The following is a 14,898-nucleotide window of genomic DNA, read 5'->3' on the forward strand; positions in this document are numbered from 1 at the left end:
AAATTTGTGTTGTTTTAAGCCACTAACTTTGTGGTAGTTTGTTATAGAAGTAATAGGAAAATAAGCACAGAAGTGTATATGATGAAATATAATAAATAATTCTATAGCCGCCTCAAAATATGAACACAAATTGCTACTCAGAATATACCAGAAGTCACTGTTTTTGATCAGTATGTTAAAATATTCACGGCCGGGTGCAGTGGCTCACGCCTGTAATCCCAGCACTTTGGGAGGTCAAGGTGGGCGGATCACCTGAGGTCAGGAGTTTGAGACCAGCCTAGCCAACATGGTGAAACCCCGTCTCTACTAAAAACACAAAAATTAGTTGGGCGTGGTGGCAGGCGCCTGTAATCCCAGCTACTGAGGAGGCTGAGGCAGGAGAATCGCTTGAACCTGGGAGGCGGAGTTTGCATTGAGCCAAGATTGTGCCATCGCACTCCAGCCTGGGAAACAAGAGCAAGACTTTGTCTCAAACAAAAAAAAAAAATCCATATACAAATGAATAAAATGACTGCCCAGATATAAGATAATTTCTTCTGGGATAATATGGTAATCTTTTTTGTGTTTACACCACTGACCTGGAAGGCAGTAAGACGGTAATCTTTAGAAATGGATTTGAATAGGTCCCACACCAGGGCTCATGCCTGTAATCCCAGCACTTTGGGAGACCGAGGTGGACGAATCACTAGAGGTCAGGAGTTCAAGACCAGCTTGACCAACATGGTGAAACCCCGTCTCTACTAAAAATACAAAAAAAAATTCTCCAGGTGTGGCGGTGGATGCCTGTAATCCCAGCTACTTGAGAGGCTGCGGCAGAAGAACTGCTTGAACCTGGCGGGTAGAGGTTGCAGTGAGCTGAGATTGCACCACTACACTCCAGCCTGGGCGACAAAATGAGACTCTATCTCAAAAAAAAAAAAAGAAAAAAAAATGGATAAGAATAATCAAAACAGCTGTAGCTTTGCAAAAAGCCTGTTTTTATGGGAGACATCAGGAAGGACTTATGTCGAATGTAAAATGGATTTTAAAAGGAATTTTAATAAGCATTCCAAAAGATGTATTTTTTTCATTTTTATGACATTTAAATAAAAAAATAAAATTAGAGCCTCATTGCCTTGTTATCTGACTTTTAAAATATGGAGGCCCTGTCTACCTTATTTGCTTATTTGCATTATCTTTCTCCAACAACACACAAACAGACAAAATATCTAGAGAATGTGATAACTACTTTTTTTGTTCAAAGACAGGGTATCACTCTGTTGCCCAGACTGGAGTGCAGTGGCACAATCATAGCTCACTGCAGCCATGAACTCCTGGGCTTGAGGGATCCTCCCACCTTCTGAGTAGCTGGGACTACAGGTGCTTACCACCACGCCAGGCTAATGTTTTATTTTGTTTGTGTTTTGTAGAGACAAAATCTCGCTTTGTTGCCCAGGTTGGTCTCGAACTTCCGGCTTCAAGTGATCATCCCACCTCGGCCTCCCAAAGGGCTGGGATTACAGGCATGAGCCACCATACTTGTCCTATGACAACTACTAATGTCTTCATACATGATAAAGCTCATGATGAGAGTTCAAACAACTTACTTTCCTTTATCCTTCAACCATTCTGGGTTCTTTTCTTCTTCTTTTAAATCGCAAAGTTCAGCTATGTCAGTATTCATTGCTCTTCGTGCCTCAGCTTGTTTGTGTAGCCACTAGAATGAGAAAGAAGTCTTATGAAGAATAAAAAAGTCTTTTTTAATTAACATTTCCTTTTAGATTTTCCATCTTCCTCCAGTGGATGGAAATATTATTTGTTATGCACTGAGTGTTTGTGTCTTCCCCACCTCTCCTCCAAATTGATACACTGAAGCCATAACCATCAATGTGAATCAGTATTTGGAAGTGGGGCCTCTGAGAGGTAATGAGGTTTAGGTCATGAGAGGAGAGCTCCCAAAATGAGTTTATCCTTATAAGAAGAGAAAGAGATCAGAGCTCCCCCACCCACTATGTGGACACAGTGAGAAAGTGGTTGTCCGCAAGTTATGATGAGTGCCCCTACCAAGAACCATGCTGGCACCCTGATCTTGGATTTCCCAGCCTCCAGAACTATGAGAAATGACTGTTTATTGTTTAAGCCACCCAGTCTATGGTATTTTGTTTATAGCAGCCAGAGCAGATTAACGTACTACTTGATAGTGGTAATTTTTTTTTTTTTTAATCTTGCTCTGTCACCCAGGCTGGAGTGCAAGTGGCGCAATCTCGGCTCACTGTAACCTCCACCTCCTAGGTTCAAGTGATTCTCCTGCCTCAGCCTCCCGAGTAGCTGGGATTACAGGTGTGTGCCATCATGCCCGGCTAATTTTTGTATTTTTACTAGAGACAGGGTTTCACTATTTTGGCCAGGCTGGTATTGAACACATGACCTCGTGATCCACCCACCTCAGAATCCCAGAGTGTTGGGATTACAGGCATGAGCCACAGCACCTGGCCGATGATGGTGATTTTAATCTTGCAATATGTATATATATATTGTTTTGAGACGGAGTCTTGCTCTGTCACTCAGGCTGGAGTGCAGTGGCGTGATCTTGGCTCACTGCAAGCTCCGCCTCCCGGGTTCACACCATTCTCCTGCCTCAGCCTCCCGAGTAGCTGGGACTACAGGTGCCCGCCACCACACCCGGCTAATTTTTTGTATTTTTAGTAGAGATGAGGTTTCACCGTGGTCTCCATCTCCTGACCTCGTGATCCGCCCCCCTCGGTCTCCCAAAGTGCTGGGATTACAGGCATGGGCGACTGCGCCTGGCCATATTTATACATTATTAAACTTTTTTTTTTTTTTTGAGACAGAGTCTCATTCAGTTGCCCAGGCTGGAGTACAGTGGCACAATCTCGGTTCACTGTACCCTCCGCCTCCCGGGTTCAAGCGATTCTTCTGCCTCAGCCTCCCAAATAGCTGAGACTACAGGCACGTGCCACCATGCCCAGCTAATTTTTTGTATTTTTAGTAGAGACAGGGTTTCACCATATGGGCCAGGCTGGTCTCAAACTCCTGACCTTGTGATTCACCCGCCTTGGCCTCCCAAAGTGCTGGGGTTACAGGCTTGAGCCACCGTGCCCGGCCTTAAACTTTTTTAAAAATCTCAATAGCTGGTGGAAATACAATAGATAAAATTTCTAGCCAAATTTCTTGCTTTCTGGGAGTTCATGTGATATTATTATTATTATCATTTTTTCTTCTGAGACAGGTTCACACTCTGTCCCCCAGGCTGGAGTGCAGTGGCATGATCTCAGCTCACCACAACCTCCGCCTCCTGGGTTCAAGCAATTCTCCTACCTCAGCCTCCTGAACAGCTAGGATTACAGGCATGTGCCACCATGCCCGGCCAATTTTTGTATTTTTAGTAGAGACGGGGTTTCACCATATTGGCCAGGCTGGCCTCGAACTCCTGACCTTGTCCTGCCCACCTAGGCCTCCCAAAGTGCTGGGATTACAGGCGTGAGCCACCATGCCCAGCCCATGTGATTATTATTTTACCTTTCTGGGTTATAGTATTTTCATTTTTCTTTTTTTTTTTTTTTATACTTTAAGTCCTAGGGCACATGTGCAAAACATGCAGGTTTGTTACATATGTATACATGTGCCATGTTGGTGTGCTGCACCCATTAACTCGTCATTTACATTAGGTGTATCTCCTAATGCTATCCCTCCCCCCTCCCACCACCCCACAACAGGCCCCGGTATGTGATGTTCCCCTTCCTGTGTCCAGGTGTTCTCCTTGTACAATTCCCACCTATGAGTGAGAACATGCAGTGTTTGGTTTTTTGTCCTTGCAATAGTTTGCTGAGAATGATGGTTTCCAGCTTCATCCATGTCCCTACAAACGACATGAACTCATCTTTTTTTACGGCTGCATAGTATTCCGTGGTGTATATGTGCCACATTTTCTTTCTTTTTTTTTTTTTAAATGGCACAGTGGTTTAATCTCTAGAATCCCAGACAACAGATTTGAGGTATTCACTCCTATGGGATCTGGCTGTGCTTCCTACTCTGACCAAAAAGATTCATGTGTTCAGATACAACAAAGCTAGCTTTCTAACTTACTAACTTACGATGTATATGCATGTGCACATGCCTGTGTGTTCCCCGCCATGTATTTATTCTTCATGCTTGGTTTTCTAGCATTTTCAAGTTTGCAGTAAAAGTTTCAATACACATTTATTTCTCTAGTCCGCAGTGGAGCAGGTAACATATCCTAAGGAGACAGAGTTTTTATGTTTTTTTTTGAGATGGGTTCTCGTTCTGTTGCTCAGGCTGGAGTGATGTGGCTTGATCTTGGCTCACTGCAACTTCCACCTCCTGGGTTCAAGCAATTCTCCTACCTCAGCCTCCTGAGTAGCTGGGACTACAGGTGCACGCCACCATGCCCGGCTAATTTTTTGTATTTTAGTAGAGACGGGGTTTCATCGTGTTGTCCAGACTGATCTTGAACTCCTGAGCTCAGGCAATCCACCCTCCTTGGCCTCCTGAAGTGCTGGGATTATAGGCGTGAGCCACAGTGCCCGGCCTGAGAGTTGTCGAAATGCTCGCAGGAAGTGTTTCTGTGTTAAAAAGTTGAGAAGATGGAAACTGAATCCTCCTTGTATTCAGAAGGCTGTTTCGGAAGGTCACTGTTGGCAGGCTTCTCCCTATAGGGATTCAGCAGTGAGGGAGCAGAGTATTCGGGGGACAACGGCTTCTTCTGGAGGGGAGAGAATGAGATGGAGTTCACCAGCAGCTCTTTATGTCAGACTTTAAGCAGGATTCAGCTTTATAAATAAGCTTGTCACCTCTGAGTATAGGGTCTTCTCATCAACACTCTGAACAATACAGGAAACAAAATTTCTTTTCTTCAACTTTATCAAGTTGGCTATTTATCATAACAACAGAACAAAGAGGGATAGGTCTTTGATAATTGATGTTGAGACTGGCAGTAATGACGATTCCCCCAGCCATCATTGCACACAAACCAACAGTAGCATCAATCATGGTTGCAATGGCACCTCCATGAATAAATCCAGGTGGTTCTTCCAGATAAGGGCCTCCTTGAAATAAGCAAACCATCCTTTTCTCAATGTCATTGTAGAACATCACGTATTCAAAGCCCAGGCCATCATCAAAGCTTCTGGTGAAGAGCTGGGCCTGTGACACTTGTTCTTCTTTCATAAGCTTTGGATCAAGAAAACAGGTTTTGAAGTCTTGAATCTTTTCAGTAGGTGTACATTTATATGAAGGCAAACGTTTCCAAGGAGCCGTCTTCACATTTCTTCATAAACTGGTCAAAGAGCAGTCTTAGGTCCTTGTTCCAGCTGGGGTTGGGGACAGAATAGTCCTTAAGAATGACTTCCTCAGAAGAAAATGATCTCAGCGTGGGTCGCAGCCCACTACCTGGCAGGCGCCAGCCTACTGGCAGTGGCCGGCAAAGAGCCCACAGCATGTGGAGGCACCCAGTGCAGCTCCTCAGCATGGCTCAGGACCTCGCAGGCCGTGGGGCCGCGCTTGCTCTAGCCCTGAACAGCACACACTACTGCCACATTTTCTTAATCCAGTCTAGCATTGTTGGACATTTGGGTTGGTTCCAAGTCTTTGCTATTGTGAACAGTGCAATAAACATACGTGTGCATGTGTCTTTATAGCAGCATGATTTATAATCCTCTGGGTATATACTCAGTAATCGGATGGCTAGGTCAAATGGTATTTCTAGTTCTAGATCCTTGAGGAATCGCCACACTGTCTTCCACAATGGTTGAACCAGTTTACAGTCCCACCAACAGTGTAAAAGTGTTCCTATTTCTCCACATCCTCTCCAGCACCTGTTGTTTCCTGACTTTTTAATGATCGCCATTCTAACTGGTGTGAGATGGTATCTCATTGTGGTTTTGATTTGCATTTCTTTGATGGCCAGTGATGATGAGCATTTTTCATGTGTCTGTTGGCTGCATAAATGTCTTCTTTTGAGAAGTGTCTGTTCATATCCTTCACCCACGTTTTGATGGGGTTGTTTGTTTTTTTCTTGTAATTGAGTTATTTGTAGATTCTGGATATTAGCCCTTTGTCAGATGAGTAGATTGCAAAAATTTTCTCCCATTCTGTAGGTTGCCTGTTCACTCTGATGGTGGTTTCTTTTGCTGTGCAGAAGCTCTTTAGTTTAATTAGATCCCATTTGTCAATTTTGGCTTTTGTTGCCATTGCTTTTGGTGTTTTAGACATGAAGTCCTTGCCCATGCCTATGTCCTGAATGGTATTGCCTAGGTTTTCTTCTAGGGTTTTTATGGTTTTAGGTCTAACATTTAAGTCTTTCATACATCTTGAATTAATTTTTGTATAAGGTGGAAGGAAGGGATCCAGTTTCAGCTTTCTACATATGGCTAGCCTGTTTTCCCAACACCATTTATTAAACAGGGAATCCTTTCCCCATTTCTTGTTTTTGTCAGGTTTGTCAAAGATCAGATGGTTGTAGATGTGTGGTATTATTTCTGAGGGCTCTGTTCTGTTCCATTGATCTATATCTCTGTTTTGGTACCAGTATCATGCTGTTTTGGTTACTGTAGCCTTGTAGTGTAGTTTGAAGTCAGGTAGCCTGATGCCTCCAGCTTTGTTCTTTTGGCTTAGGATTGTCTTGGCAATCTGGGTTCTTTTTTGGTTCCATATGAACTTTAAAGTAGTTTTTTCCAATTCTTTGAAGAAAGTCATTGGTAGCTTGATGGGGATAGCATTGAATCTATAAATTACCTTGGGCAGCATGGCCATTTTTACGATATTGATTCTTCCTATCCATGAGCATGGAATGTTCTTCCATTTGTTTGTGTCCTCTTTTATTTCGTTGAGCAGTGGTTTGTAGTTCTCCTTGAAGAGGTCCTTCACATCCCTTGTAAGTTGGATTCCTAGGTATTTTTTTCTCTTTGAAGCAATTGTGAATGGCAGTTCATTCATGATTTGGCTCTCTGTTTGTCTGTTATTGGTGTATAAGAATGCTTGTGATTTCTGCACATTGATTTTGTATCCCGAGACTTTGCTGAAGTTGCTTATCAGCTTAAGGAGATTTTGGGCTGAGACATTGGGGTTTTCTAAATATACAATCATGTCATATGCAAACAGGGACAATTTGACTTCCTCTTTTCCTAACTGAATACCCTTTATCTCTTTGTCCTGCCTGATTGCCCTGGCCAGAACTTCCAACAGTATACAGTGCTGAATAAGAGTGGTGAGAGAGGGCATCCCTGTCTTCTGCCATTTTTCAAAGGGAATGCTTCCAGTTTTTCCCCATTCGGTATGATATTGGCTGTGGGTTTCTCATAAATAGCTATTATTTTGAGATACGTCCCATTAATACCTAATTTATTGAGAGTTTTTAGCATGAAGCGCTGTTGAATTTTGTCAAAGGCCTCTTCTGCATCTATTGAGATAATCATGCGATTTTTGTCTTTGGTTCTGTTTATACGCTGGATTACGTTTATTGATTTGCGTATGTTGAACCAGCCTTGCATCCCAGGGATGAAGCCCATTTGATCATGGTGGATAAGCTTTTTGATGTGCTGCTGGATGCAGTTTGCCAGTATTTTATTGAGGATTTCTGCATCGATGTTCATCTGGGATATTGATCTAAAATTCTCTTTTATATTTTCATTTTTCTGTACTGAAAAATATACAGAAGGTCACTTGAGCCCAAGAGTTCAAGGCTACAGTGAGCCATGATTGTCCCACTGTACTCCAGCCTGGGCAGCAGAGCAAGACCCCAACTCAAAAAAAAAAAAAAAAAAAAGCTGTGTCTGTGTGTGTGTGTATGTGTATAAACACAATTTAAAAATAATTCTATGGGCCGGGCGCAGTGGCTAACGCCTGTAATCCCAGCACTTTGGAAGGCCGAGGCGGGTGGATCACAATGTCAGGAGATTGAGACCATCCTGGCTAACACGGTGAAACCCCGTCTCCATTAAAAAATACAGAAAATTAGCTAGGTGTGGTGGTGGGCACCTGTAGTCCCAGCTACTCGGGAGGCTGAGGCAGGAGAATGGCATGAACCCAGGAGGTGGAGCTTGCAGTGAGCGGAGATTGCGCCACTGCACTCCAGCCTGGGGAACAGAGCGAGACTCCATCTCAAAAATAATAATAATAATAATAATAATTATAACTGTATAATTATAGAAATGTTACAAATACAGAAAATACATTGTTTAATAATATGAAATAATTAATATTTATATTGTCATTATGTCTCTTTTTTTTTTTTGAGACAGAGTTTCGCTCTTTCACCCAGGCTGGAGTGAAATGGTGCAATCTCGGCTTATTGCAACCTCTGACCCCCGGGTTCAAATGATTCTCCTGCCTCAGTCTCCCGAGTGGCTGGGATTACAGGTGCCTGCCACCACACCAGGCTAATTTTTGTATTTTTAGTAGCGATGGGGCTTCACCATGTTGGCCAGGCTGGTGTCAAACTCCTGACCTCAGGTGATCCACCCACCTCGGCCTCCCAAAGTGCTAGAATTACAGGTGTGAGCCACCACGCCCGGCTTGTCATTATGTCTTAAGGATCTTCTTATTTCTACAGTTTTTCAAATCAAAGATGCATCAATTCAGCCTTGCAGTAAAAAAAATGCAGTTCTTGGCTGGGTACGGTGGCTCATGCCTATAATCCCAGCACATTGGGAGGCTGAGGAGGGTGGATCACCTGAGGTCAGGAGTTTGACACCAGCCTGACCAACATGGTGAAACCCCATCTCTACTAAAAATACAAAAAATTAGCCAGACATGCTGGCACATGCCTGTAATCCCAGCTACTAGGGAGGCTGAGGCAGGAGAATGGCTTGAACCTGGGAGCAGGAGGTTGCAGTGAACTGAGATTGCGACAACTGCACTCCAGCTTGGGCAACAAGAGCAAAAACTCCATCTCCAAAAAAAAAAAAAAAGGACCGCCTTTTTTTTTTTTTTTTTTTTTTTTGATTCAAAGTCTCACTGTGTTGCCCAGGCTGGAGTACAATGGCGCAATCTCGGCTCACTGCAATCTCCACCTCCCAAGTTCAAGCGATTCTCCTGCCCCAGTCCCCCCCTAGTAGCTGCGATCACAGGTGCCCGCCACCATGCCTGGCTAATTTTTGTATTTTTAGTAGAGACGGGATTTCACCATGTTGGTCAGGCTGGTCTCAAACTCCTGACATCAGGTGATCCCGCCGCCTCGGCCTCCCAAAGTGCTGGGATTACAGGCATGAGCCACTGCACCCAGCCAGAAAAATGTAGTTCTTAGTGCTAATACAACTAAAGATATAATACTTGAAATCCAGGGCTTAGGAATTTATAAATGGATGGAAGATATTAATTCTAAAATGTCACATTAGAAATACCTGTTACTGGTAATAATTAGTTGTAATGATATATTAATAATTTCCAAATCTCTTCTTTCCAAACACAGACTGATCCAGAGTTTATACATTTATTAACTTTATAGAAAATGATGTATCTGATCAAATAAATGGCAAGTACAACAGTTTATCTCTTGGAATAAACAATACTGTACATATATGTATATATATGTAAGTTTTTCATTGCTTTGTGATGGAGTCTCGCTCTGTCACCCAAGCTGGGGTGCAGTGGCAAGATCTCAGTTCAAGGCAACCTCTGACTCCCCTGTTCAAGCAATTCTTCTGCCTCAGCCTCCTGAGTGGCTGGAATTACAGGTATGCACCACCACCATGCCTGGCTAATTTTTTGTATTTTTAGTACAGATGGGGTTTCCCCATGTTAGTCAGGTTGGTCTTGAACTCCTGACCTCAAGTGATCCACCCACCTCGGCCTCCCAAAGTGCTGGGATTACAGGCGTGAGCCACTGCGCCCAGCCTACTGTACATATATTTAATCGGTGTTCTCTTATCACTATTCTGGAGCCAAAAAAATATGCAAAATATATTTTCTCATAAGGAAATTCTAAAACATATTCATGATGTTATTTCTTTAGTGTAATAAATACTTAAGAAATTCAGAACCAGCACTAATTTCAATAGATGAAATAAAAATAAAGTATTTTCATTTGTGGTAATTGTAACTAGAGTAAGTATATCTACCTCCTCCTCTTCTGCTACTTGTGATTCACGAAGAGCTGTTGGGAATACTCGAGGGGTAAAGTTGATTTTAATACTGCCAACAGAGCGAGGAGCAGGAATACTGTCTTCCTTTAACTTCTCAGTAAATATATTTTCTGAATTTCTTCCTTCAAAAACAATGGTAGCAAACAAGTCACTTATTTCTCATTTTCTAGTTAACAATCAACTGATAAAGTAATTACACATCAAAGCTCACCCCCAAATCCTAAACAAATAAGTCAAATATATTTTCTGCAAGAAAAGAATGAAAAGAATGCAAAATTTAGCACTGATAATATGACAGCTAATGACCTACCTGCTCTTTATCAATGGCCTCAGCTACTTTTCTGGGGTTCTCTTTGTAAAACCACAGTGTTTAATTCACATCATCTCTAAGGGAGGATACTCTAGGCAACTCTACATCAACTCTAGAGAAGGGCACATAGGCAAAACCACCACTGCCAATACCACCTCTATCTCCTTAAGCTCTATAGCAATATCTCCTATATACTTTATCTCCTATATGCTTCCTTATACTAGTGTAAGAGGTTTTAGCCATCAAAGAGAACTAATGAGAACTGGCAAGGACGGGCGCAGTGGCTCATGTCTGTAATCACAGCACTTTGGGAGGCCAAGGCGGGCCAATCACTTGAGGTCAGGAGTTCAAGACCAGCCTGGCCAACACGATGAAACCCTGGCTCTACTAAAAATATAAAAATTAGCCAGGCCTGTGACACGTACCTATAATCCCAGCTACTCAGGAGGCTGAGGCAGGAGACTTGCTTGAACCTGGGAGGCAGAGGTTGCAGTTAGCTGAGATCGTGCCATACACTCCAGCCTGGGCGACAGAGTGAGACTCCATCTCCAACAAACAAACAAAAACTAGGAAAGGGTCTTGACTAGACATTTCAAAGGACTGGGGCAAGGGGGGAAGGAGCGCTCTTACACTCAAAGATGAAAGCCAAATAATGTGATAACAGAGGTGATCCCATCAGCCAGGATGGCCTTGTGGAACACAGTCGTTGAGCACTGTTGCATAACAAAGTATTACATTAAAGAGAACTAAATTTTTATCTTTATTTGATCTGTATATTTGGGGCTTTATTTTACAATGCTTGGCTTGAACCTACCTAATACAAGGTCCCAATAATTTTATATCCAAGTTAACTGTTGCTCACTCATAACGGCAAAAGACATTTCTAGGTATGTAAGAACTCAGCCAACACTACCTAGTCATCTTTTGTGAATACATTACTCAAAGAAATGTTCCAGAACACAGATTAATAACATTAAGCACCAAGAGTGGGGAATTTGAGAGCAAAATGAAAAAGAATGGGTTTTCTAAAGCAGTGGAGAACATGCTAAAAATGTTGTAAATAATATATTTTTTTTAGAGACAGGGTTATTACCGTCACCGAGGCTAGAGTGCAGTGATGCAATCACAGCACACTGCAGCCTTGAACCCCTTGGCTCAAGCAATCCTCCCATCTCAGCCTCTCAAGAGCAGGGACTACAGGTGCACACCACCATACACGGCTAATTTTTTGTTTGTATGCTTTTTTGTAGAGATGGGGTCTTGTTTTGTTGCCCAGGCTGCTCTTCAACTCCTGGGCTCAAGCAATCCTCCCATCTTGGCCTCTCAAAGTGCTGAGATTACAGGTGTGAGCCACCACACCCAGCCTGTAAATAATATTTTAAAATAGTAATACAAAAGAAGGAAAACAGGTCTGGGAGCGGCGGCTCATGCCTGTAATCCTAGCACTTTGGGAGGCTGAGGCGGGTGGATCACTTGAGGTCAGGAGTTGGAGACCAGCTTGACCAACATGGTGAAACCTCATCTCTACTAAAAATACAAAAAATTAGTCAGGGGTGGTGGCAGGCACCTGTAATCCCAGCTATTTGGGAAGCTGAGGCAGGAGATTCACTTGAACCTGGGAGGCAGAGGCTGCAGTGAGCCAAGATCACACCACTACACTCCAGCCTGGACAACAGAGCAAGTCTCACTTAAAAAAAAAAAAAAAAGGAAAAGGAAAAAAGAAGGAAAATAGAATAGAAAGTAAAAATGAAGCATACTTCATTTTACTTCAGATTACTAATAATACTAATGACTAATACGATATAGAACATGCAGGAAATCATCACTATTATCCCATGAGGAGAACTAAAAAGAACTATATTGCTACAGAAAAACAAATCTTTATGTGTTTATAAAAAATATTAAAGTGACCACTAGTTACAGTAAAAATTAGATATATAATTTCCAAACTCGTATATCTAATTTACAAACTCTTCTATTTGCTATTTGCGAATTGCAAAACATAAAAAAGAAATTTGCTGTTTGTAACAACACAGGTTAAAACTTTTACTACAAAGTTTTACATGGAATTTTATGAAAAGGTAAAATGTTATGAACACATACAAATTCTTGATAAAAAATAAATAAACAAAAGGTTCAATATATAGTTCAGTTTCAAAAGTAAGTAAAGCAAAGGCTTCATCACCGAACTTAAAGCCAGGGTCATCTCAAAAGCTGATACAAAGCTGTTTGGAAAGATTTTAGATGCAAATAGATTAATATCAATGGCTGGAGACTGGAAATTTAATGCTGATGTAGGTACAGAGGTGGAGAGGTGGAAATGAAACTAGAATCATAGAAGGGCAGGACATCTCAGGTTCAAGCGATTCTCCTGCCTCAGCCTCCTGAGTAGCTGGAATTACAAACGTGCACCACCATGCCCAGCTAATTGTTTTTGTATTTTTAGTAGACACAGGTTTCACCATGTTGGTCAGGCTGGTCTTGAACTCCTGACCTCGTAAGCCACCCACCTCGGCCTCCCAAAGTGCTGGGATTACAGGCGTGAGCCACTGTGCCCAGTGGGCATCACTCTTAGTGAAAAGGATGCTTATATGATCTCTGCTCACTAATCTTAGGAAGTGAAGCTTGGAAAAAATGTCTCTTGTAAGAAATTGAAGCTCCAGGTATTCCTCATCAACAAGTCTTTTGCAAATAAGAATATATGATATTTCCTCATACATACACACTAAGAAGTTTTTGCAGATTAGTGGTCAGGCAAAAAAGCACAATTCACAAGAGGAAACAATCCAGTATGAGGAACAATCAGCAGACACAACAAATAAGACGACTGGCTCCCCAAGACTTTGAAATAGCACAATAATCTGAAAGAGATTAATCATTTTAAACATACTCAAAGCCAGTAAAGACAGGCTAACATCAATAATGAAAACTAAGAAGCTAGTGACAAAGAACAGAGAGGTGTGAAAAAAAACAGTTGTTTTTTTTTTTTTTTTTTTGAGACAGCGTCTTGCTCTGTCACCCAGGCTGGAGTGCAGTGGTGCAATCTCGGCTCACTGCAAGCTCTGCCTCCCGGGTTCACACCATTCTCCTGCCTCAGCCCCCCGAGTAGCCAGGACTACAGGCACCCACCACCACGTCCAGCTAATTTTTTGTACTTTTAGTAGAGACAGGGTTTCACCGTGTTAGTCAGGATGGTCTCCGTCTCCTGACCTCATGATCCACCCGCCTCGGCCTCCCAAAGTGCTGGGATTACAGGCGTGAGCCACCACATCTGGCCAAAAGAAGAACTTTCAAAATGAAAAATATCGTCACTGAAATTAAAAACATCTTGGACAAGTATAACATAAAATTAGTCACGGTTGAAGAAAATTTATAAACTAGAAGATAGATCTGAGGATATTATACAGGACATAGCTGAGGAAAATAAAGAGAATACAAGAAAGTTGGCCAGGTGCGGTGGCTCACGCCTGTAATCCCAGCATTTTGGGAGGCCAAGACAGGTAGATCGCTTGAGGTCAGGAATTCAAGATCAGCGTGGCCAATATGGTGAAAACCCGTGTCTACTAAAAATACAAAAATTAGCCTGGTGTGGTGGTGCACATCTGTAGTCCCAGCTACTAAGGAGGCTGAGGCAGGAGAATTGCTTGAACCCAGGAGGCGGAGGTTGCAGTGCGCTGAGATCGTGCCACTGCACTCCAGCCTGGACGACACAGCAAGACTCCGTCTCAAAAAAAAGAAAAACATCTGTGTAATTTGAAAATATATATTGAAAACAAGAGAATATAATAATGTAATATTTGTTTGTTTTTGTTTTTGTTTTTAAGACAGAGTCTTACTCTGTCACCCAGGCTAGAGTGCAGTGGCACGATCTCGGCTCACTGCAGCCTCTGCCTCCTGGGTTCAAGCAATTCTCATGCCTCAGTATCCCAAGTAGCTGGGATTACAGCTATGTGCCACCACAGCCAGCTAATTTTTGTATTTTTAGTAGAGATGTGGTTTCACCACATTGGCCAGGCTGGTCTCGAACTCCTGGTCTCAAGTAATTCACCCACCTCAGCATCCCAAAGTGCTGAGATTACAGGGATGAACCAAGAAGGTAAATTACCAGCCAAGAACGTAATATTTGAAGACAATAGTTTTGAAATTCCAAGAATTGATGAATGACAAAGTTCTTTGAGTGACAGTATGCTTCAAGTTATGATATTATGAGATAAATAAATATAAAATTGAACTTATAGTAATGAACCCATAATATACCAAGGGAAAGAATTTTAAAACAACCAGAAACAAAGGATAGATTGCTTTATTAAGGATCAAGCTAGATCCATTGTACTTCATCCTGGGTGACAGGATGAGATCCTGTCTCAAAAAAAAGAACAATATTAGAAATTAATAAATTATATAATTATAGATAAAGTAAAGATAAGTAAATAAAAACTTTATGGAAATGAATTTGAATACATAAAATGCACAATTTAGAAGACAAAT

General features: G+C 42.0%; 1 protein-coding gene and 1 pseudogene across 6 annotated transcripts in view; both read right to left on the bottom strand.

The window, feature by feature from the left end:
• DNAAF4 (dynein axonemal assembly factor 4) overlaps window positions 1-14,898 on the bottom strand; it is an 88,328-nt gene that overhangs the window by 27,194 nt on the left and 46,236 nt on the right. For all 6 annotated transcript variants that reach the window (XM_054531525.2, XM_054531527.2, XM_024232380.2 and 3 more), the window contains exons 5-6: window positions 10,077-10,222; window positions 1,587-1,696 (exon numbers count right to left, since the gene is read on the bottom strand). In XM_054531525.2, the coding sequence (XP_054387500.1) occupies window positions 1,587-1,696; window positions 10,077-10,222 (256 nt within the window). The remainder of the gene's footprint in view (window positions 1-1,586; window positions 1,697-10,076; window positions 10,223-14,898) is intronic.
• LOC100454615 (acyl-coenzyme A thioesterase THEM4-like) lies at window positions 4,764-6,391 on the bottom strand (annotated as a pseudogene).

Source organism: Pongo abelii, chromosome 16 (genome assembly GCF_028885655.2).
Source record: "Pongo abelii isolate AG06213 chromosome 16, NHGRI_mPonAbe1-v2.0_pri, whole genome shotgun sequence".
NCBI classification, from domain to species: Eukaryota; Metazoa; Chordata; class Mammalia; order Primates; family Hominidae; genus Pongo; species Pongo abelii.